This window comes from Phocoena sinus, chromosome 17 (genome assembly GCF_008692025.1).
Source record: "Phocoena sinus isolate mPhoSin1 chromosome 17, mPhoSin1.pri, whole genome shotgun sequence".
Classification (NCBI taxonomy): Eukaryota; Metazoa; Chordata; class Mammalia; order Artiodactyla; family Phocoenidae; genus Phocoena; species Phocoena sinus.
In genome coordinates this window covers 79,129,954-79,152,033 of record NC_045779.1, presented here as the reverse complement: position 1 = coordinate 79,152,033, position 22,080 = coordinate 79,129,954, and the positions used below count along the sequence as shown (strand labels likewise).

The 22,080-nt window shown below is 64.1% G+C and overlaps 2 protein-coding genes across 12 annotated transcripts; both read left to right on the top strand.

Moving 5' to 3' along the window:
• Positions 1-772: 772 nt before the first annotated feature.
• Positions 773-13,768, top strand: TONSL (tonsoku like, DNA repair protein). 5 transcript variants are annotated; one of them, XM_032610107.1, is made up of 26 exons: positions 773-867; positions 968-1,063; positions 1,238-1,380; positions 1,823-2,006; positions 2,387-2,516; positions 2,758-2,929; positions 3,017-3,131; positions 3,678-3,823; positions 3,917-4,069; positions 4,240-4,365; positions 4,488-4,686; positions 5,644-5,720; positions 5,820-5,909; positions 6,186-6,258; positions 6,358-6,521; positions 6,596-6,734; positions 6,853-7,580; positions 7,696-7,772; positions 8,183-8,336; positions 8,418-8,496; positions 8,874-9,175; positions 9,332-9,503; positions 10,228-10,403; positions 10,642-10,715; positions 11,123-11,256; positions 12,486-13,768. In XM_032610107.1, exons 1-26 carry the CDS (start codon positions 843-845, stop codon positions 12,677-12,679), a joined length of 4,122 nt encoding a protein of 1,373 aa, XP_032465998.1. In that variant the 5' UTR covers positions 773-842; the 3' UTR covers positions 12,680-13,768. The 5 variants fall into 5 exon arrangements, with proteins under 5 accessions (XP_032465998.1, XP_032465999.1, XP_032466000.1 ...); XM_032610108.1 differs by having other exon boundaries at positions 6,611-6,734; positions 12,486-13,767; XM_032610109.1 differs by lacking the exon at positions 5,820-5,909.
• Positions 13,769-13,940: 172 nt separating this feature from the next.
• Positions 13,941-18,737, top strand: VPS28 (VPS28 subunit of ESCRT-I). Of its 7 annotated transcripts, none has more exons than XM_032610103.1 (10): positions 13,941-14,022; positions 15,676-15,742; positions 16,311-16,339; positions 16,460-16,497; positions 16,726-16,815; positions 17,542-17,647; positions 17,759-17,860; positions 18,189-18,242; positions 18,317-18,408; positions 18,500-18,737. In XM_032610103.1, exons 2-10 carry the CDS (start codon positions 15,706-15,708, stop codon positions 18,615-18,617), a joined length of 666 nt encoding a protein of 221 aa, XP_032465994.1. In that variant the 5' UTR covers positions 13,941-14,022; positions 15,676-15,705; the 3' UTR covers positions 18,618-18,737. The 7 variants fall into 7 exon arrangements, with proteins under 7 accessions (XP_032465994.1, XP_032465991.1, XP_032465992.1 ...); XM_032610100.1 differs by having other exon boundaries at positions 13,975-14,022; positions 16,460-16,648; XM_032610104.1 differs by having other exon boundaries at positions 14,008-14,336.
• Positions 18,738-22,080: the final 3,343 nt, after the last annotated feature.

Below are 22,080 nucleotides of genomic sequence, written 5' to 3'. Positions count from 1 at the left end.
AGGGCCCAGGGCCTCGCGGCAGGGTGGGGACTGCGAGCCCCGAGGCCGGCAGCTTCTCGAGGCAGGGGTAGGGGGAAAGGACGGGTATTTAGAGGTCCCCAGGCTCCCCACACCCCCGATCTAATGCAGTTGAGAGGTTGGTCACAGCGCTCCGAGCCCGGATTCTGCTCCCTTTACCTCTCAGCACAAGACGGTTTTGCAGTTTTAACGAGCGCACGCTGAGTTTTCCAGGAATACAAAACTGGCGTACACACTGAGGAAGCAGGACCGCGCTCGATTCTTTTTGAAACACACAGCCCGCCCCCCGCTCCCGCCGGTAGCACTGGGGATCGGAGTCCCCACGTGTGACTACTGTGGAGCGTTCAAGGCTGATCCGCAGTCTCTGCGGGGCGCCTCCTCTGACCATGCCCACAAATCTGAGTGCTCAAGTGCCCGTGGTCTCCGAGGCCTTCCTCTCCTCCCACGCGAGGGCAGGCCGTTCCTCAGGTCAAGTAGCGTGGGTGCGTAGGTTTGCTTGTGTGCGGGATGCGGCAGCAGGCGGCGGGAGCCCAGGAGACCCCATCCCAAGGGCGGATGCGGGATACGGGATGAGGGGCGGGGCTGGGCGGGGCGCGGGGGCGCTCAGCTCTAGAGGAAGACCCAGGAGTCCATGGAGACGCCCGCCGCTCTTTCGGCCCCGGCGCCAGCCCTACTACAACTACCAGGATGCGTCGGGCGGTTGAACTACACTTCCCGGGACACTCCGCGTCAGGAGTGGGCCTGCGCGCTGGGCCTGGGGGTGGGGCTGCTGTGGCGGCGCTAGAGCGCGGGAAGTCCGGAACCCTCGGCACGGCGGCCGGAGTATGAGCTTGGACCGCGAGCTTCGCCGTGAGTCCAGGGACTAGTGCCCGAACGCGGGGGCCGGGGGCGGGCCTGGCCCTCCCGGGCGGAGAAGCTTAGCACCCAGGCCTCGTTCTTCTTTCTGCAGAGTTGAGCAAGGCCAAGGCTAAGGCCCAGAGGAGCGGGCAGCTGCGGGAGGAGGCAGCCGTCTGCCACCAGCTGGGGGAGCTCCTGGCTAGCCATGGTGCGTGGGGTGGAGTCCGGGCCTGGGAGCGAGGAGCCGGGAGGACGGGGTGTGGGGTCGGGGGGCGGGGGGGGGGGGGGAGGCTTCCTTAGTGCCGGCCGGCCGCTGCCCCACTGGCCCTCGCGGCCCCTGGCTCTCTGCCCGGCCAGACTGAAGCCTGTCCCGCCTGCCCAGGGTGCTACGCGGAGGCCCTGCAAGAGCACCAGCAGGAGCTGCAGCTCCTGGAGTCGGCCGACGACCCCCTGGGCTGCGCCGTGGCCCACCGCAAGATCGGAGAGCGGCTGGCGGAGATGGAGGACTACTCGGCTGCCCTGCAGGTGGGCGGAGGCCGCGACGTGGACCCCCACGCTGGCCACACCCAGCTCTCCTGGGCTCTCATCTCCTGGGGGTCCGTTTCCGAGAAGGGAGGCCCAGTCTCTGCTGTCCAGGCCTCTGGCTGGAGGGGAGAGGGGGACACGCTGCGCTGGGCCCTGGTAGCCTGGTCCTTGGGTGGGTGTGCCACAGGCCCTCTGTCCACACAGAGCTGCCCTGGCCCCGGCTTCTGGGGCTGCCACAGCCTAGCTAACTTCCGGTCAGTGTCTCTCCCCCAATGACTTTGGCTGGTCTGAGTGTGGTGCCACCGTCCCCACAGTCAGTTCTTAGCATAGAGAAAACGGGGTGTTGCAGCCTGGCTTTGGCCTGCTCTGTGGGGGCTTGGGGGACACATGGGGTTTGCTTGACGTGGGGTTGGCTCACAGTCACCATTCTTCTGTGCTCCAGCACCAGCACCGCTACCTGGAGCTCGCATGTTCCCTGTCCAACCATGTTGAGCAGCAGAGGGCCTGGGCTACCATTGGCCGCACCCACTTGGACATCTTTGACCACCACCAGTCACAGGATGCCTTGCTGCAGGCACAGGGTGCCTTCGAGAAAAGCCTGGCTATCGTAGATGAGAAGCTGCAGGGTAATTGCCCTTGGAGACTGGCCCTCCCCACCTTCTGCCTCCTGAGCTCTGCAGGGAGAAGAGGCTCCAGCCCCATTGCGCGCCCTGCCCGTGTGGTGGGTCCACCCGCCTGGACCCTCCCTTTGTGAGACTGAGATTGGTTCTCAGAAGCAGCAGCCCTCCCCCACCCCCGCCCCCTGCCCCGCAGAGCCTGTGCTCCTCACGGCCTCGGGTCCGGCTACCTTTGCTCTTTTTCGCTCTGCTCTACCTGCAGCAGAACCCCTGGCACCTACAGTGAGAGGCTGGAGGAGGGGTCCAGGAGAGGCTGGCCAGGCCAGGGCCCAGGGCTGGAGACCCCAAGTGGGGGTAAGGCACTGAGTGTCTGGAGGGGCATCTTCCAGGCTCACTGGCCAAGAGAGAGCTGAGTGAGATGAGGACCCGACTTTACCTCAACGTGGGCCTCACCTGTGACAGCCTGCAGCAGGCGGCGCTATGCCACGCCTACTTCACGAAGAGCATCTTCCTTGCCGAGTAAGGCCCCCCGCACCCCGCTCGGCCCCAGGAGGGAGTGACTGGGGCCTGAGCTGCTCCCAGGGTCCTCCCGAGAGGGCAGCCGAGCTGACCTCACCCCTCCACCCAGTCAGTTTCCTGTTAGCAGAGGGGCAGCCTTGGCTTTGTGGGGGCCGGAACCCTAAGTGGCATCGGTGGGTGCTTGCTGTGCTGTCCCTAAGCGACAGTGCCCCGGGCACTGAGCTCCTGTCCCCACCCCCAGGCAGAACCACCTGTACGAGGACCTGTTTCGTGCCCGCTACAACCTCGGTGCCATCCACTGGCGGCGGGGGCAGCACTCTCAGGCCATGCGCTGCCTGGAGGGGGCGCGGAAGTGCGCACGCACCCTGAAGCAGGGCTCCATGGAGAGCGAGTGCTGCCTGCTCCTCTCGGAGGTGCTGGTTCTTGGTGGCTCCGGGCTCTGCTCCCGGGTGGGCTTGGGCCTCAGGAGCCTGCGGGCCTCACCTTCCCTTGCCCCCCAGGTCCTCCAAGACCTAGGGGATTTTTTGGCCGCCAAGAGAGCCTTGAAGAAGGCCTATCGGCTTGGTTCCCAGAAGCCTTTGCAGAAGGCAGTGGTCTGCCGGACTCTCAAGTATGGTGAGCCTAGGAGGGGATGGGGGGTGGTGCTGAACCCCCTGAGAAGGGGTAGGGAGGGCTCCCGTCCTTCAGCAGAGGAGGCCTGGGCGTGTGTCCTTTGGGAGGTGGCAGCGCCAGTAGGGCACCCGTCTCCCCCCACTTCTTGTTGGGAGGGGCCTCATTTTTCTCTGAGCTACGTTCAGCACAGAGTGTCAGAGGGGCACCCAGGATGGTCAGGAGACTAGTGTCTGTGCACAAGCCAGCTTCGTTGGCAAACTCGAGAGAAAAGCCGCCACGCCTAACGGGGTGGGAGCGTGGACGGTGCGTGTGGCCTAGCAGGACTGGTAAGTGGCAGTCAGCAGGCCCCCACCCCATGCCACGGACCAGCCCCTGCCCTGACTTGTCGTTAGTTGGTTCTTCTATTCTCGCTGCGACCCCACCAAGCAGTTCCTCCTATCACCCCCCTTACCAGTGGGTGAGCGGAGGCTCGGGCAGGCGGCTGGCTGCCTAAGGGCACAGGGCCAGGCCCCAGGCTGTGCCGCCCCCACACCAGGCTCTTTCTGGCAGTGCTCGCGGTGGTCCGCCTGCAGCAGCAGCTGGAGGAGTCTGAGGAGAGTGACCCGCGGGGCGCCATGGGCATCTGCGAGCAGCTGGGTGACCTGTTCTCCAAGGCGGGCGACTTCCCTAAGGCTGTCGCGGCCTACCAGAAGCAGGTGCGTGCCCGGGCTGGGGCGGGGGTGAGGGCACTGGGGCTGTGGGCTGTGGGATGTGGCGCAGCCCTGGCCTCGCTGTTGCCGCCTTCCCAGCTGCAGTTCGCGGAGCTGCTAAACAGGCCGGGGCCTGAGCTGGCCGTCATCCACGTGTCCCTGGCTGCCACCCTGGGGGACATGAAGGACCACCGCCAGGCCGTGCGCCACTATGAAGAGGAGCTGAGGCTGCGGGACGGCAGCGCCCTGGAGGTGAGGGGTCACGGCGCCCTGCCCTGCCCAGGGCTCTGTCCCAGGACTGCTGCCCTTGGGGGTAGGCACGGGAGGGCTGTCGTCCTCCTGTCTCGTGTGGGCAGCCATGGGGAGCCAGGGCCAGCTGGGTGCGGGGGCGGCCGCCACCGAGTTCATACCTCCTCCTCCAGGAGGCCAAGACCTGGTTGAACATCGCGCTGTCCCGCGAGGACGCCGGGGATGCCTACGAGGTGCTGGCGCCATGCTTCCAGAAGGCTCTGAGCTGTGCGCAGCAAGCCCAGCAGCCGCGGCTGCAGGTGTGGGAGCCCGCCCGCCCGTGCTGGGATCCCCACCTACAGCTTCCGCGCGGCCCACCTGTCCCCCTGGCCCTCGTCCCCGTCTCTGCTCTGGCCCTGAGCTGGTGTCCCCCGCTCCTCAGAGGCAGGTCTTACAGCACCTCCACGCGGTGCAGCTGAGGCTGCAGCCTCAGGAGGCCCCTGGCACTGAAGCCAGGCTGCAGGAACTGAGAGCAGCTGAAGACGAGGAGAACGAGGGGGATGAGGACGACGAGGAGGATGAGGGGGACGAGGGGGATGCCGCCACCCTGGAGGCCATCGAGGTGGAGCTCTCAGAGAGCGGTGAGGCTCGGACGCCGTGCCGGCAGCCCCGGTGTTCCCTCCCTGACGCCGGGGCCGGGCTGGTGGGTCCTGCTCACAGGCTCGGGATGGGAGGGAACAGCCCAGCGCCGGGTGGGTAACTGGCACGGGTGAGGCAGGTGGAGAAGGGTGGAGGTGGGGGGGGGGTGCAGGGAGCCGGGCACAGCCGGGGGACGTTCTTGGAGGGGCCGGTGCCGGGAGGCTGGCGGGCATCTGCAGGGGAGGTGGCTCAGGGCAGACCTGGGGAAACGCACCGCAGGCGGTCCCGAGACCCTCGAGGGCCCGCGCGGTTCCCCTGAGGCCAGCGTGCTCAGCTCCGAGGGGTGGCTGTGAGGGTGGGCTGTGGCGGAAGCCGGCTCAGGCAGCGGGCCAGTGGGTGGGCTTCAGGAGTCAGCTGGCTCCTGGCTACATGGTCCCTGAGGCCAGAAGGAGTGGCTTCAGTTTTGAACTCGAGGGGCCTCCAGAACCTCCGGGAAGTTTCAGCCTTGCCTTAGGGGGGTGCTGAGCTGGGCGTGGCTCTAATGCAGGTGTGGGGGAGGGTCCGCAGGAGGGGCGGGGAGAGAGGACCCAAAAAGGAGAACTTCAGGCGACTCTCCGACTCTCTCGACTCTCTGATAGGCATAGGCAGTTACCCCTGGAGGAGAAGGAGGTGCTGGGAAGGAGGCGCAGGAGGGAGCAGGGGTGGGGGGGATGGGTCGGGCTGAGAGCAGGCAGGAGAAGGCAGAGGTACCGGGAGTCGTGCAGGTGGAGGACGCCTGGGCCCCAGGGGCGAGCTGTCTTCACCCTGGGCCTGACGTGGCCCAACAAAGATGCTTCCCGGGAAGGAGACGGCAGAGGTCTGGGGTGGGGGAGGCTGCCCCACAGAGCAGTCTCCTGGGCGCAGCGGAGCCGGGGCAGGGGCTAGGCTCACCTGGGCTGGTGGGCCTGGCTCTGTTCCAGAGGATGAAGTTGACGGGTCCCAGCGGTTGGAGGAGGAGGAGCTTCAGGGCTGCCTGGGCCGGCGGAGGGGGAGCAAGGTGAGCACAGCGGCTGAGCGCGTGTGTCACCCTCCCTCGCCCACCAGTGCCTCCCCATCCCCTCACGCCTACGTCCCCATGGGGCGACTGTGCCCACAGTGGAACCGGCGCAATGACGTCGGGGAGACCCTGCTGCACCGAGCCTGCATTGAGGGCCAGCTGGGCCGTGTCCAGGACCTCGTGAGGCAGGTGGGCCCACTGCCCCACCCCAGTCACCCTGCGGCCATAGCAGGGGCTCTCGCTGGGGTACTGTCTCCCCAGGGGCCAGGGCAGGGTACAGGGGCCGGAGCCGGCACTGGGGACTCTGTACTTGTTGTGGCGAGTGTCTCTCTCACTCTGCTGTGACCTGGGCCAGGGCCAGGCTCGGGGGTGGGCCCCGGGGGCCCTCCTCAGGCTCCAGAGCCCCAGGGCAAGACCAGGCTGGGGGCTACTCGGGGCCAGGCTCCTTCCCATTCTTTGTCACAGGGCCACCCCCTGAATCCTCGGGACTACTGTGGTTGGACACCCTTGCACGAGGCCTGCAACTATGGGCATCTGGGTGAGTGTGGGGCTGCGGGGTGCTAGCATACGACAGGGAAAGGGAAAGGGTCCCTCCCAAGGAAGGGCCTGGGAGCTGGCTCATCCCCCCCGTCCACAGACATCGTCCGTTTCCTGCTGGACCACGGGGCCGCGGTGGATGACCCGGGTGGCCAGGGCTGTGAGGGCATCACGCCCCTGCATGATGCTCTCAACTGTGGCCACTTTGAGGTGGCCCAGCTGCTCATCGAGCGAGGAGCATCGGTCACTCTCCGAACCAGGAAGGTGAGCACAGACGCAGGCCAGGCAGGCGTGGGCCGCACGCGGTTGGCGGTACTGCCACTGCCAGCCCTGCTTAGCTGGGTGCCCCACAGGGCCGCAGCCCGCTGGAGACGCTGCAGCAGTGGGTGAAGCTGTACTGCAAGGATCTGGATGGCGAGACACGAGAGAAGGCTGCTGCCATGGAGACGCTGCTCCAGGCGGCCTCTTCGGGCCAAGGCAAGCGGGGACCTCCTTTGCTCCTAAGGACCCCGCTCTGTAGCCTGAGGGTCCCCGGGCCCTGGGTGGCGGGGATGGTGCCAGACACTGCCTCACAATAGATTCAATCTCTCTGCAGCTCCCCACAGCTCCCTGGCTTCCCCAACCATCCCAAGTAACCATCTTTTTGACCCTGAGACCTCTCCTCCCTCAAGTCCCAGCCCAGGACCACCAGAAGCCTGTCAGGCCAGTGCCAGGGTCTCCCAGGGGCTGGCGGTGCCAGCCGCGGCCAGGCCTTGGAGGAGCAGGCACAAGCTGGCCAGCGGTAGCAGCTCGGATGGGGAGGACAACCCAGGCCCGCCCCGGCCACCCCAGAAGAGGCCCCGGATGCCCAGCCCTGCCAGTGACGGGGAGGCAGCCACAGCGAGTGCCGGCTGGGCAGCCTACCGGGCGGCCATCCGCAGTGTGGGCAGTGCCCAGAGCTACCACCTGCGCCCCAGCCCCCCTCGAGGCCCCGGCGAGGCCCCCAGCCCCCGGGCGGCGCTCCTCCCTGAGGAGGAGTGCTTGGCCGGGGACTGGCTGGAAGAGGACTTGCCGCTGGCCCACGGTCATGGGGGCAGCCACCTGCCCCGCCCCCATAGCAGTGCGGATGGCAGCAGACACAGTGCCTCGGGGTCAGGCAGTGAGGCAAGCGCCATCAGGTCTCGGGCCCGGGCCAGGAAGAGCCGGCTGTCCTGTCTCAAGAGTTGGAGTGCACGGGTCAGAGCAGATGGAGCCTGCAGCTCAGCCGCAGAGCCCCCGCGGAGCCCTGATGCCCCCAGGGCCTTGGGGCCCATTGGGGGAAACCCTGCAGCAGGCCAGCCCTTGGTGGGTGTGCAGGCCTGGAGCAGAGCTGCCTCCCAGGCTGGGGCGGTTGGGGGTGGTGGGCAGGGGGCTCCGTCTTCCCTGACTCAGGCTGTCCTTCCTTGCCCGCACCGACTAGGGTCAGGCCCTGCTCCCTCCCATCCGAGTTCGAGTTCGTGTTCAGAATAATCTTTTCCTCATTCCCGTCCCACACAGGTAAGGTGTCACCTGTCTTCTCCCAACCCCTGGCCCCCTCTGCGCCACTGCGGGTTCTGGGCCAGGGGATGGTGCCCAGGGGCAGCAGAGGGCCCTCATGGCTGTAGATGGCGTGGAATGTGCGATGCGAATCCATCTGGTTTTATACCCCACCTTTGGGGGGCTGGCAGCTGGGGGAGGTGATGGCAGACACAGGCTCAGGGAGGCCCTGCGTCCCTAGAAACGGCCCGGAGGTGCTGCATGTGTGCACGGGGCACTGGCATGTCACACGTAGGGGCAGGGGGAGACGAAGGAGCCAGACAAGGGAGCTGTGGACGCCAAGCTGGGATGGCAGGACCCCGGGGGCCGCTCCTCAGCGTGTGCGGGAACCTGGCCAGGTCCAGGACTCAGCTCGACCTCTGTCCCCACAGCAGGGAGACCCACTCCGTGGCCTGGCTGGCTGAGCAGGCCGCCCAGCGTTACTACCAGGCCTCTGGGCTGCTGCCTCGGCTCTCCCTACAGAAAGAGGGGGCCCTGCTGGCCCCCCAGGACCCCATCTCCGACGTGCTGCAGAGCAATGAGGAGGTGAGTGGCAGGCCAGGCCCTGAGTTCGGGGTGTTCGCCAATACTGGGTGCCGGGGGCTGCACACCGCTGGTGCTTTCCAGGTGTTGGCTGAGGTGACTTCGTGGGACCTTCCCCCGCTGACGGACCGCTACCGCCGGGCCTGCCAGAGCCTGGAGCAAGGTAAGGGCCCAGGGGGCCCTGCGGCGGTGGCCTGGGCAGGGGGCTGGGTGTGTGGGCTCCTCCTGCCCGTGCCACTCCCAGGACCCCAGGTGTCCACCAGGGTTCCTTCCCAGCACACCTGTTCTTGGCTTTTCCTCCCCTACCTAGCGGCCCTGTGTGTAGGTAGTGGGGTGGGGTGGGGGAGATTGGCCCCGTCTGGAGGTAGATGAGCGCCACCCACCGGCTGTGCAGCGTGGCTCCTGGGCCATGGGGTCCACGGGCCTCTGGTGGCAGCCCCAGGGCTCGTGAGTGAGGAGGGGCTGCCTGGTTTGCCTCTCGTGTTGCACAGGGCAGGACAGGCAGGCTCTGGCCCCGGTGACGCCACGTTCTCCCTCCAGGGGCGCACCAGCACGTGCTGCAGGCGATGGAGCAGCAGGGCTCAGGCCCCGCGTTCAGTGCCTGCTCCCTGGCGCTGCGCCAGGCCCAGCTCACCCCGCTGCTGCGGGCCCTGAAGCTGCACTCAGCACTCCGGGAGCTCCGCCTAGCCGGGAACCGGCTGGGGGATGGATGTGTTGCCGAGCTGCTGGCTGCCTTGGACACCGTGCCCGGCCTGACCCTCCTCGACCTCTCCTCCAATCACCTGGGCCCTGAAGGGCTGCGCCAGCTTGCTGTGGGTCTCCGGGGGCAGCCCGCCTTGCAGGTAGAGGCGTGGGGAATGGCGGACCGGTACCAGGGCAGCATCTGAACGTCCACATCTGGCCCATCCCTGGGTGGGGAGGTGTGGTTGAGAGTGCTGGCCAGTACCCAGCTCTGGGTGGCCCAGACCAGATCCTCTGGGGAACCCATGTCTCCACAGAACTTGGAAGAGCTGGACTTAAGCATGAACCCCCTCGGGGATGGCTGTGGCCAGGCCCTGGCCTCCATCCTACGGGCCTGCTCCTCGCTCAGCACCCTGCACCTCCAGGCCTGTGGCTTTGGCCACAGCTTCTTCCTGAACCACCAGGCGGCCCTGGGCAGCGCCTTCCAAGGTGAGCTGCCAGGCACGTCCACTCCCTGGCCCCAAGGGCTCAGAGAGCCTCCAGCACAAGGACTCCAAGGGCACGAGCCCAGCTTTCGGGAGCACGTAGGTAGACGTGCAGGTGCTGGGCCTGTCTGGGCTCAGAGGGACGTTGGGTGCTCGCCTGGCCTGGGCGGCCCCCTCAGGACACAGCCCCAGTCCCAGCTACGCTGCAGGCCAGAGCCCCAGCCCCACAGCTCTCACCAGGTCTGAGCATCCCGTTTGCCGGAGACGATTCCACCACAAGCCCACTGGGGCTGCAGAGACCCGCCACCCCAGCCCTGAGAAGCTGGAAACTGGGGTCCTCTAGGGGGCTTTCCACAGAGCTATGAGCACAGCGGCAGGGGAAGAGGGGTCTGGGACTGGGGTGGCAGACGGAGTACTCCCCGAGCCACCCCACCACGTGTGGATGTCCCAGCCTAGGGCCTGTCTCAGGTCACCTGGGGCCATCCTGTTGTGAGTAGGGGCAGGTAGAGGACCCAGAAATGGTGGGAAGAAGCTGGGCTCAGGAGTCCAGTTCTGCTCCCTCTCCACTGGGAGACACTGGGCCAGAGCCACCCCAGTTTCCCTGCACACCAAACCTCAGGGACGAGGATGGCTTCCCGAGGGTCACGAGGGTTCTGGGCCCAGGACTGTGCGGCAGGGCTGGGGGCGGTGGCACGCGGGGCTGACAGAGGTTCTGGCCCTTGGTATAGGCGCCAAGTGCCTGAAGACACTGTCCCTGTCCTACAACGGCCTGGGTGCCTCCGCCCTGGCCCAGGCCCTGCAGAGCCTGCCAGCCCGCACCCTCCTGCGCCTGGAGCTGAGCTCTGTGGCCGCCAGCAAGAGTGACCCAGGCCTCACGGAGCCCGTGGTCAGCTACCTGACCAAGGTACGCGGTCAAGGAGGGGCACTAAGCCAGAGGCACCTTGGGCCACCCAGGATTGGCGGGTGGTGCTGGGAAGAGGCTTTGCACGTTTGGAAAAAACAGAGGCGGGGAAAGCTTTCTGTAGACCTGCCTGCCTCAGGCTGTGAATTCCTGGCCAGCAGGAAGGACAGCTGGGATCCAGGGAGGCAGGGAGGGCAGGTGCCCCACTCAGGCCGGCTCCCCTTGGGCCTCCGCTGTCTAGGAAGGCTGCGCCCTGGAGCACCTGGGCCTGTCGGCAAACCACCTGGGCGACGAGGCCGTGAGAGATCTGAGCAGGTAATGCCAGCCAGCTCGTGCCACCACCGTCCTGCAGGGGTTCTGATCTCAGGGCCCAGGAGCCCGGGGAAGCTGGGGCTCCTTGCCCCAGTGTGCCCCGAGGCCTGGCCGCCAGCCACTAGCCTGCCTCCTGGCTGGCCCTCGTGTCTCTCTTCATGCTCCCACGGCTCTCGAGACTCTTTCTGTCTGGTGTGTCCCCTCCTGTCACCCTTTGTCCAGCAACCCAGGCACGGGCCACGGCTTCTGTGGCCTTCCAGCCTCAGCTGGCTCGCAGGAGTGTGAGACACCCGTGCCAGGCTGGGGGCAAAGCCTATGGTCCTGGCCTGCAGCTCCCCGAGCCTTGGGGTCACCTGGGGCAGCTTCCCCTCGTGATGGAAGCTGACCCCCAGGCTTCTTCCCTGTCTCAGATGTCTGCCTCTCTGCCCCTCGCTGGTCTCGCTGGACCTGTCTGCCAACCCCAAGATCAGCTGTGCCGGCCTGGAGGAGCTCTTGTCTGCCCTCCAAGGGCGGCCCCAAGGCCTCAGCTTCCTCGGCCTGTCAGGTGAGCTCTGGGTATGGTTTCTACACCTGCCACACCGGAGCTGGTGACACAGCTCCCTCCTCGAGGACCTGCCTTAGGCCCAGGTGCCTCCTCTGAAGGGGCCGTCACTGCCACCAGCCAGACCGCAAGGGTGAGCTGGGCCCCTTGGGGTCGCCACAGTGGAGGATGGTGACCAGTGTGACTGGAAGCAGGTGTGAGCCTTGCTTCTCAAACCGTAGGGCGGGAGGACCGTGGGTCTCTGCCTCTGGCCTGGTCAGCCTGACCCTCGAGACCATGGCAGGGGGACCCAGTGCCACAGGGACTTCCTCGTTCCTGTTGTCACCGAGGGAGGGACGTCGGGCTAGGGTGGCAATACCTGCCTCTGAGGGACCCTCCTGCTTCCTGGCCAAGGCTGCCCTGACCCTACCATCCAGGCCTATGACCTGACTTAGCTGGTTTCTCTGGCCACGCCCTGGTGCAGGACCCTACCAGAGCTGTCTTGAGAAGGACCCCAGGGAGGTGCGTTTGATGAACTGGCCACCCAGCGGCCTGGCACATCCTGCTGGGGCCCAGGGCAGGGCAGACCAGGCTTTGCCCTCTAGGAGAACAAGGGCTGGGAGTGGGTCTACACACAGGGGACCCCTGGGTTCTTCCTGCTCCTTGCCCACGGGCCCACAGGGCCAGGCTGGCTCCTCCAGGAAGGCCCCCCTGAAGGTGGGCTGGTAGGAGACCTGCGCTCAGCTGAGGGGCTGCTTCCCACACACCTGGCTTCTTGGCACCTGCACCCTCTCACCGAACTCCCTGGGTCGCGAGCCTGCTGGGTATTCTCCGGTCTCTCTGAGGATTGAGCCTTGTAGCTCAGTGTCTTGAGACTCACAGGTAGCCCGTTGGGCCCATTTTATGGAGGGAGAGACCCAGGCATCGTCAGACAATGGCAGAGGCACACATGTGAATGTGGTGTTTACTTTAGCCAACCTCCCTTGTGCCTGACCACTGGCTGGGAAGGGAGTCCACAGTCCTGGGCACACTAGGCCTGGGAGAGCACACTCCTTCCTAGAGAATTATCGGGCCTCTGCTGGCCTTTGCTCATGCCCCTCGCTGCAGCCCTTGGGGCCTCAGAGGAAGTGTGTTTCCTCCCAAGGGCCACACTGGTAAAGAGGAAAGCCCCACAGGGCCCCCTCTACGAACACCACGGGTTCCCGCGGGCCCCCGGCCATAGCCTGAGGCCTACTCCTGCTTCCCCTCTGCAGGCTGTGCTGTCCAGGGCCCCCTGGGCCTGCGCCTCTGGGACAACTTAACAGTGCAGCTGCAGGAGCTGCAGCTGTGCAGCAGACGTCTCTCTGCTGAGGACCGGGATGCCCTGCACCAGCTGCTGCCCAGCCAGCTGGGCCCCAAAGCATGCACCCTGGATCGGGGACCCAAGCTCTTCTTCAGGCACCTCTGACTGGCTGAGCCGTGCCCCGCCCTCCCCACACGCCCAAGCCTCTAATAAAAGAAGCCGCTGCTGCCGCCTCCCTCCTTGCTGTGGCCTTCGGAGGGGTTCATCTTGCTGTCAGAGCGCTCTGGAATGAGGCCTCCCTGCCCAATAAGCAGTGAGCCACAACCAGCAGAGAAAGGGTTTATTCATAGGCAGCCAAGTGAGGGGACAGGAGGACAGATCTCAGATTGGCTTCCCCAAAGTAGGGGCGTGGGATATTTACGGGATGAAGAAGCAGGTTGGGGGAATTCCCTGGCAGTCCAGTGATGAGCACTCCAACACTTTCACTGCCGACGGCCTGGGCCTGGTTCCATGTTCGGTGAACTAAGATCCTACAAGCTGCGTGGCCAAAAAGAAAAGAAGGCGGCAGGGTGATCTTAAGCGTGGGGAGAGGAGATTGGAGGTAGGAAAAAGGCGACGTAATCTGTGGTCTGCAGAGGCGTGTCTGAATTACCTGCTTCTTCATGGGACCATGTTAAAAAATGGACATGAGCTGAGGGTGGGGGTTTGGGCCTTCCAACGTCAAAAGGTCATTCACCGGACACCTGTGCAGGCCCAGTTTTAGGGTTGGTGGTCCTAACCAGTCTTAACTGGCTTGAGCTCAGACTGGACACAGGTGACTCCAAGTTCCTGGAAAACAGCTCAGAGCAAACATCTTATTTTTCAGGACGTGCACTTTTTTGTATCAACAATTAAGGTGAGCTTGACCAGTGAAGGCAGGTTACAAGCGGAAGGTTTTTTTTTTTTTTTATTGAAGTACACTTAATTTGCAATGTGTTTCAGGTGTACAGCAAGGCAATTCAGTTTAGCTCAGTTTTGTATATATGTATTGTTTTTCAGATTCTTTTCCATTATAGGTTATTAAAAGATACCGAATATAGTTCCCTGTGTTGTACAGTAGGTCCTTGTTGTTTATGGAGGAGTTTTTAAGAAGCTGTAAAGACAAGCTCAAGGATTTGTTACCAATTTCTATTAACCCTGTGGGGCACAGTTTCAAGGGCAGATCCGGCCACTTAGAGGCCCTACAGGTGAAGGCAAAACCTTCTCCCTTCGTTACCTCTTCCGGTTCCTATCAGGCATGGCTGGATCAGACCCGCAGAGTGTTACCCCCGGGCTGGCCCGGCCTCAGCGCGGGGTAGGGGGGAAGTAGCCGGAAGCCCAGGTGGACCGGCCCCGTGCGCAGGCGCAGACATCAGGTCCCGGCGCTGAGAAAGTGTGCGCAGGCGCATACATCGGGGCCCGCGAGCAAGCGCAGGCGTCAGAGAGCGCTCCGCCCACGCGCCATTTCCGGGATCCGCGAGGCCGCCCAGGTACTCCCGGCCGGGGGCGGGCGGGAAAGGCGGCGCTGGTAGAGGCCCGGGGGTGTCGCTGTGGCGCGGAGGGCACTCCGCGCCCGTGCTTCTCCTCGCTCTCCGTCTTGTGGTCCCCTCTCCCGGTGTCCGGCTCTCCTGGCTCCCCCCTGGGTTCCAGAGCCGTTTCCCCGGGACTGGCGCTTCCGAGTGCGGCGCTCAGACCGCCGGGCCCGAAGGTTCCCGCGGCCTATGCGCCCCGCGCCCGGCCCGCCCGATCTTCCACCGCGCTCATTGGGCTTTCTCTAGAAGCTCGCCGTTCTGGGTCGCGGCAGGTTGGTGAGGTTCAGCCGCGTATTCGCTTGAGGCCGCGGACGTCCGTTTTCGTGGCTGCGTGGAATCCCGTTGTAGAGCCACAGACAACCCCCTTATTCCTTCTCTCCGTTGCACCTCCTCTCTGATGCTGCGGGAGGGTGGCTCAGTGGTATCCGTGTCCCCACCCCACCCCCGCGAGCTCTCGTAATTTCATCGGCCTTCTCGGCCCCGTCCCCCCGCCCCTGCTGCTTAACTTGTACAACCTTGGCCTTTCCCAGCCCTGATCCCGCCTTTCCTCTGCCCAGCCTCCGCACGCCGCGGTGCCTGGGGCTCAACGTGGGCTGCTCTCCCTCCTACCGTGGTTCACCCTTAGCCATCTCCTGTGGGACGCCATGCACCCCCTCGGTGCCACTGGCTCAGCCCTGCCAGCCCCAGGCCTCTCCCCTGATCTCCAGCCGCCTCGGCAGCTTCCTTGGATGTCTGCGGAGCCTCTCAAAGCCAACAGATCAACCGCAGCGCTTTCCTGCACACCCGCTTGCCTTCTACACCTACTTTGTTCACTTTCTCCATCTCAGTTCACCTCACTGTCATGGTGCCACTGGTCCAAAAATAAGGGGTCATTCTTGAGTCCTTTTTAATTTTTACCGCTTTTCAAATTCTCCACTGGGTCTGGTGGTTTCATCTCCAAAGCACATCAGGACGTGGCCCCAGCCACCGCACCAACTTCCGGAGTGGTCAGGGGCTCCTGCTTCCACGGTCTGCTCAGCCCCGCCCACCTGGAGCTGGGAGGACTTTCTTCAGTCTTCCAGTAGTTCCCTCTGGCTGTGCCAGGATAAACCCAGACTCCTCCTCCTGGCCTGTGAGATCTGTGCCCTTTGATCCCCCCTGCGTCTCTGTCCTCATTCCCTAGAACGCCCCTCACTCAGAAAGCGCACCTCCCCGCCACCCCACTTGTCCGTTTCTCTAAATTCATTGCTGCATAAAGACCTCCCATTATACGTGCTGTCTGCCGTATGTGCTGTTTTCTCTGCCCAAACGTTCATCCAGGTCATTCATCTGATAGCTGCAGCCCCTTCCTCTCCTGGTCACCTGACTCAGAGCAACCTGCCCTGACCGTGCCGCCACTCCCCACCCCACCCGCTTTGCCAGCCTGCCATTGCTCACTCCTGAGATGCTCACCTGCACCTGCTTCCTCCTGGCAGCCTCCAGGGTGGCTCGGTGTTCCCAGCACAGTGCACAGCACCCTGTGTGTTCATTGCTGGTTTTGTTTCTGCTGAGGGTGGGGAAGCTTTTCATGAGGCCCAGCCCTCAGGGGTGTTAGGGGGTCACCTTTGCGTCAGCACTGGCTCTGCTCCCTAGGTCTCTGCTGTGGCCGCCTGAGCCTGCAGGATGTTTCACGGGATCCCAGCCACTCCTGGCATGGGAGGTGAGTGTGGCCCAAGCTGGGCCCAGGGACCCAGAGGGCCTAGGCTTTCAACCTCTGTGGCAGAGGCTGACGGGAGTGGTGGCCGGAGCATTTGGGAGGTCTATAAGTGTCCGCTCCTGCAAGACCTCAGGTAGTGGCCAGGGGCCCAGAGACCTCCTCCAGGTGGGGTCAGCTGGGCGCAGAGATGACAGCTTTAGTGTGGCTGGAACTTCAGGGGGTCTTAGGTATCCCACAGTCCCCAGGCCAGGGAAAAGATGACAGAGCATGTGACAAACGTGTGTGCCCATCACTGCATCGTAAGCAAGGGAGCCTAGAAACAGGTGGGATGGAGGACCAGCCCTGGCGCACAGCCCCCTGGACCCAGAGGCATGTCCTCTGCTCAGGTCACCCACAAACTGATGGGAATGCTGAGATTGAAATTCCCCCAGCTCCCTTTGGGCTCTTTGGGACATAGCCCGGAGGAGGCCTTGGGAGGGGCGCTGAGACAGGGCTGGGCCAGGGCGCTGGACAAGCTTGCCAGGGTGACCTTCGCAAGCAGCCTGCCAGCTATCTGCCTGTTCTGTCGCAGCCCCTGGAAACAAGCCGGAGCTGTATGAGGTGAGCGGCGGGCACCTGCCTGGCGGCGCTGGCCAGTAGTCTTTATCTGCGTGGTCCTCACCGGGACCCTGCAGCCACTGTGGTGCTGCTGGCCGACCTTCCGCCCTGTCTCCCCAACAGGAAGTGAAGCTGTATAAGAATGCCCGTGAGCGGGAGAAGTGAGTCCAGCACCCAGGCTGCCTGCCTCCCCCATACTGAGGGTCAGAAGAACATGGGGTCGGCCCAGGGAAACGGGTCCCAAGAAGCCTCTGCCAGGGGTGGGGTGAGAGGGGCAGCCAAACACGGAGCTCTGCCTCAGCGGCACCTTGGGTAGGACTGGCACCCTAGGCTCCGGGACCTTGGCTTCCCTGCCGTGGCAGCCGCATCTGAAGGGTGCGCCCCCTCAGGTATGACAACATGGCAGAGCTGTTTGCAGTTGTGAAGACGATGCAGGCTCTGGAGAAGGCGTACATCAAGGACTGCGTCAGCCCCAACGAGTGAGAGCCCGCTTCCCTGCACCACCGACCCGTACTTGGAAGCTTGTTTCTGCCCTCCAGGGCTGGGGCGCTCAGTAAGGAGCGGGGGCGGGGGTCTGAGGCCCACCCAGCACAAGGAGGGTCGCTTGGGTGCTGGCGGCCTTGGTGCCATCTTGGGCAGGGGCGCCCTGGCGGCAGTAGCCCAGCATTCTGGGGAGAGGGGAGCCCAGCGCCCTGGCGTCAGCATTCTGCCCCAGCTTTGCTGCCTGGGGCCTCATCAGTGCAAAGGCATAGGAGGCGAGCAGGGTGGCACAGGCAGTCAGTCCGTGGGTGCCGCCGGCCAGGCCTGGCAGCCAGCTGGTACGTGGGGCCTTTGTTCGGTGCAGCAGCCCCTCCCCCATAGGACCACGAGCTGTCAACGTGGAGGCACGGCCAACATGGCCCGAGGAGCGGGCACAAGGGGTCTCGCTGGGCCTCTGCCTGGTGTTGGGCTGGGGGCCAACCTGCACAGTCCAGGCCAGGTCCGTGTGGCAGCCGTATTTTGGCCGTTACCACCTTCTGCCACCTTCCAGAGTTCTTTTTTTGTGTAAACCAAGTGGGAAGGCTCGGCCCTCGATGGCCAATCCCTGGCCCTTCACCCAGCCCTCCATGTGAGATGCCACTTGTCTGGAAGGGCGGAGGGTAAGCAGGATGTGCCAGGCGGCGCTGGCCTGGCGCTGAGGGCGGCAGCCTGACCCTTCCCCCCAGGTACACTGCAGCCTGCTCGCGGCTCCTGGTCCAGTACAAAGCTGCCTTCCGGCAGGTACAAGGGTCAGAGATCAGCTCCATCGATGAATTCTGCCGCAAGTTCCGAGTGAGTGAGCGGCCCCTCCACCCTGAGGGGCGTGGGTGGGCGTGGGCATGGGGGCCATTGGGCTGGAGCTGGGCTGCCCCGCGAGGCCCAGCACCGTGTGCCCTCCCTCAGCTGGACTGCCCGCTTGCCATGGAGAGGATCAAGGAGGACCGGCCCATCACCATCAAGGACGACAAGGGCAACCTGAATCGCTGCATCGCCGACGTGGTCTCGGTGCGGAGGCGGGAGGGCCACGTGCCCACAGCCCCGCGGTGCAGAGTAGCTGGAGTGGGGGGCGGGCAGTCCTCCTGGGCAGCGTCCGGGAAGGAAACCCCCTGAGGCCCCTCCCATCCCAAGGCCCACGTGAGATGTGCCCAGGGCTCCCACCCACTGACCGCTCCTCAGCTGCAGGGTCAGGCTTAGGGCCCACGTGACCCCACGGCTGAGGCTGAGGAGGGCGAGGGCCGGCTGGTGCTGCCCCAGGCCCAGCCCTGCAGAGGACCAGGCTGGCGGGGGTCTTTGCCAGGGGCCCATGTCGTCTCACACACACCCTTGCCACCAGCTCTTCATCACAGTGATGGACAAGCTGCGCCTGGAGATCCGGGCCATGGACGAGGTGCGGCTCCCGGGTGGTCGGGGGTGGGGGCAGGGGAACCAGGGTCGGTGTCCAAGCGGGTAGTGTTTCTGCAGATCCAGCCCGACCTGCGGGAGCTGATGGAGACCATGCACCGCATGAGCCACCTGCCCCCTGACTTCGAGGGCCGCCAGACGGTCAGCCAGTGGTGAGTGTGCCACCTGCTGAGCCACCCAGTCCGTCGCAGCCCTGTAGCCCCCCACCTGCCCCAGCCCAGCTCTGTGCTCTGTGCCCCACAGGCTGCAGACCCTGAGTGGCATGTCAGCCTCAGACGAGCTGGACGACTCCCAGGTGCGCCAGATGCTCTTCGACCTGGAATCAGCCTACAACGCCTTCAACCGCTTCCTGCACGCCTGAGCCCAGCCTCCCTACCCCCACTTTCTGCGATCGTCCCATTTCCCCCGACGTCTGCAAACGTTTTACCATGCACAGTGGCCTAGAGCCCGCTCCCCCAATAAAGATGCTTTCTGACCTCCCTGCTGCTGTGGCCGCCCCCTGCCCGCCCCAGGCCCACCCTGCCTGTCTGTCTGCTCTCTGGACCTCGGGAGCACGCAGCCCATTCATCAGGGAAGAGCCTCAGTGGCACTTCAGAGGCAGCGCCTTCCCTGGTGGGCACCGCCTGGCAAGCCAGCAGGGGTGCGCCTCCCCCCAGGCCAGGTAGGCTTGCGTCTGCCTGCCACACCTTCCCCCACCTCTCAGCTGAGAGCTTTAGGCAGCGTGGCGGCCCAGCTGACCAGGTCGGCACAGAGCCTGACACCTTTGCAGCAGGGCCCATCCTTGCGCGGTGGCTCACAGGAGCGCCGGTTGGTAGCTCACAGTAGCACAGCTTGTCCTCCTGCCTGCCACCAAGGGTGTCCCTCACCCGGGAGCAAGGCCCAGCTGGCAGACGCCACGGGAGCCCCAGAGCTGGCCTTGCCCAAAGCCTGGTGGGGAAGCAACGCCTGCTCCAAGGCCTTGTGCCGTCAGTGCTGGAAGCTGCCTGGCCCCGCGGGGTTCATGTCTGCGTCCTCATCCTCTGGGGCAGACAGCAAGCAGCAAACCAGAGACCAAGGCTCTGGGTTCCAGGGGCGTGGGTTCCAGTTTTAGCAGCTGTGGTGTTGGGATAAGGGACACGCCAGAGTTTCATCGTAGCATCTTCTCTTAGTGGTACTTCTTTGTACCTGGCTTCTAGAGGCAACCAAATAAAGTGTGTGGTATTTCGAGTGGTGATGGAGGAGGTCCAAGGCTGCCAGTGAGGAGGTGCCATTGCATACGGGGTGGTCAGGAGCAGCTCTCAGCGTTGAACAAAAGGTCCAGGAGAAGTGAGCAGGGCTCCCTGGGGAAGGAGGAAGGGTGTGGGAAGCCGGGTGGGAAATGGGGCTGGAAGGCAGGTCAGGACTTGGGATTGTACCCAGGAGCCCCAGACGCCAGTGAGGGACTCAGAGCAGAGGCCCTCATCTCCCTGGTGTGTTAGGGGGAAGAGCAGAGTCAGCAAGTGACGGGGAGAGACGGTCAGCTTCTGGGTGTGGACCGTGCTGTGTGTGGTGCCCACAGTCTGCTGGATGCAGCGGTGGAATGAGAACTCCGGGGTTACACCAGGCTTGAGCCTGAGCACCTGGAGGGGTGGAGGAACTCCTATTGAAATGTGGACACTTGGGGAGGAGGGGCCCTGTGTGCACAGGCTGAGCTGGACTTCGCTCTCCGATGGTCAAGGGGAACTGTCAAGTGCGTGGCTGGACACCAGCGGGTGGAGTTCCATAGACAAGGGTGAAGGCTGGTGTCTGGGGTGAAGGCACACTATCATGGGTGCCAGGAATTCTACCCGAGGGGCAGGACTGGCGCTGCATCAATGCAGGAGCTGAAGAAGGGGCGACCGGGGCCTGGGGAGGAGACCAGAGGCCCAGGTGTGGAGGACGGTGAGCTCCAGGGCGGACCGAGCCGAGGAAGAGCCCTGCCGAGTCTGGCCTGCGGGGCTCTCGGTGACTTTGACAACAGTGTGGGCTGGGGTGAGGCTTCAGTGGAGCCTGGGAGAGGCCACCAGTGCCTGAGTCCCCGTGACCTGCTGTCAAGGGAGCTGAGGGGGCAAAGGGCCAGGGAGGGTTGTTTGGGTCTATTTTAATTTTTGATTAATTATTGTTAATTTTTTATTGCAATGAAATATGTAAAACATAAAGTCGGCCACCTGAAACATTTCCCAGTTCAGCGGCATCGGGTGCATTAACCACGTCGTGCGTTCATTGCCACCATCTGTCTGCAGGATCCTTCTCCTCTTCCTAAACTAAAACTGTCCCCGTTCAACAGCTCCCTATCCCGCCCAGCCCCTGGCACCAGCCATTCTACCTTCTACCCCTGGATTCTGACGACCCCCGAAACCTCGAAGCATGAGTGGAATCACACAGAATTCGTTCCTTTGTGACTGGCTCATTTCGCTTGGCATAACGCCCTCAAGGTTCATCCATGTTTTAGCGAGAGACAGGATTTCCTTCCTTTTCATGTCTGAGTAATATTCCGTGGTGTGTCTAGACCATATTTGTTTATCTGTTCACCCACTGATGGGCCCTTGGGCTGCTTCCCTCTTTGGGCTTCTGTGAATATCCTGCGATGAAGGTGGGTGTCTGGCGCTTGCTGGGTGACGGACTGACGCACGAGGGGCCTGGGGATAAGCCCAGTGCTGGCGGGCGACAGGCAGATGTGCAGGGCAGTTGGTGACACACCCTGCGGCTGCCCTGGGCTAGGAAGGGAGGGCATGGGTAAGCGGTTGGGGGGACACGAAGCAGGGAAACGTGGGCCCACGCAGAGGGGTGCCGAGGCCCAAGGGGGTGCCAGCTGCGTGCCAGGCCTCCACCAGGGGACCTGAACAGCTGGGCTGAGACCTTTTCCCTGAAGCTAAGCAGGCCTTGAGCAGTGGATGACCTGAGGCAGCAGCTTGGTGCCAGGCTCAGCTCCAGCCAGCCCCGGCCCTGACAAGGTGGGATAGGGAAAAAGGCCAGTTTGGGCCCGACAACTGGGGGCGGGGGATAGCCCAAATCTTTCCAGCTTCCCTTCTCATTGACTCAGGGGTCCAGGAGTCATCTGAACCCCTGGCAGACTCTTCCCATCCCCTCCCCTTGCCTGATACCCCTGTAAGACCCACCGAGGTCACACTGCAGTGCCGTCCAGCATGTATGTGGGTGGGAGGGCAGGAGCCACACCTGAAGTCGGGCCCAGGACACCGTCCTCAGCCTGAGGCCCCGCCCTGGGTGGTACAGGATGATGGGGACAGAGTCCTGGGGCCCGAGCTCCCAGCTCCCCTGGAGCCTCTCCTCCCCCACCCCAACCACCCCGCCTAGGGACAGGGTCAGGGTCAGCAGCTGGTCCAACCAGGTGTGGAAGGGGCCACCCACACTCCCTCTAGAAGGCAAGGCTGCCCCGAGACTGGGGTTGGCTAGCTCCCTGGGGTCTGCCCCTTTCCCCAGACTGCCAACTAGGCAGAGATAAGGCCTAGAAGTTCAAAGGCCGGAGCAGGAGGCATCAGGGAGGGGCAGGGCTGGGAGCCATAGTTCTCCCCCTCTCCCTGAGCCTAGTGCCCACTTCCTGCTTCCTGCTGCCCTCAGGGCCCAGGAGCCCCTCACTGGCCAGTGAGCCGGGGGGTATGGGTAGGGCGCCCAGCCTCCTCTTTGCTCTTGTTTGTGTGGGGCTTTGGCCATTTCCTGGGGAGTTTCCCCTGGAGGGTTTGGAGAGGGGCACATGACTCAGCCAGCACCTTATCTCAATTCCCTCGGATTCCAGCCCCCGCAAGAATTTCAACACAGAATTCTATCGCAGCTCAGGACCCCACGCCCAGGGAGGCCCTCGAAGGCTC

Excerpts from the sequence above, each read along its gene's own strand:
- TONSL (XM_032610107.1), top strand. The coding sequence starts at position 843 with ATGAGCTTGGACCGCGAGCTTCGCC. Across the intron at positions 5,910-6,185 it reads TCCAGGACCTCGTGAGGCAG|GGCCACCCCCTGAATCCTCG; the intron begins GTGGGCCCACTG and ends TCTTTGTCACAG. Across the intron at positions 6,259-6,357 it reads CTGCAACTATGGGCATCTGG|ACATCGTCCGTTTCCTGCTG; the intron begins GTGAGTGTGGGG and ends CCCCGTCCACAG.
- VPS28 (XM_032610100.1), top strand. The coding sequence starts at position 16,479 with ATGCCCGTGAGCGGGAGAAGTGAGTCCAGCACCCAGGCTGCCTGCCTC. Across the intron at positions 17,861-18,188 it reads GCATCGCCGACGTGGTCTCG|CTCTTCATCACAGTGATGGA; the intron begins GTGCGGAGGCGG and ends CCTTGCCACCAG. Across the intron at positions 18,243-18,316 it reads AGATCCGGGCCATGGACGAG|ATCCAGCCCGACCTGCGGGA; the intron begins GTGCGGCTCCCG and ends GTGTTTCTGCAG.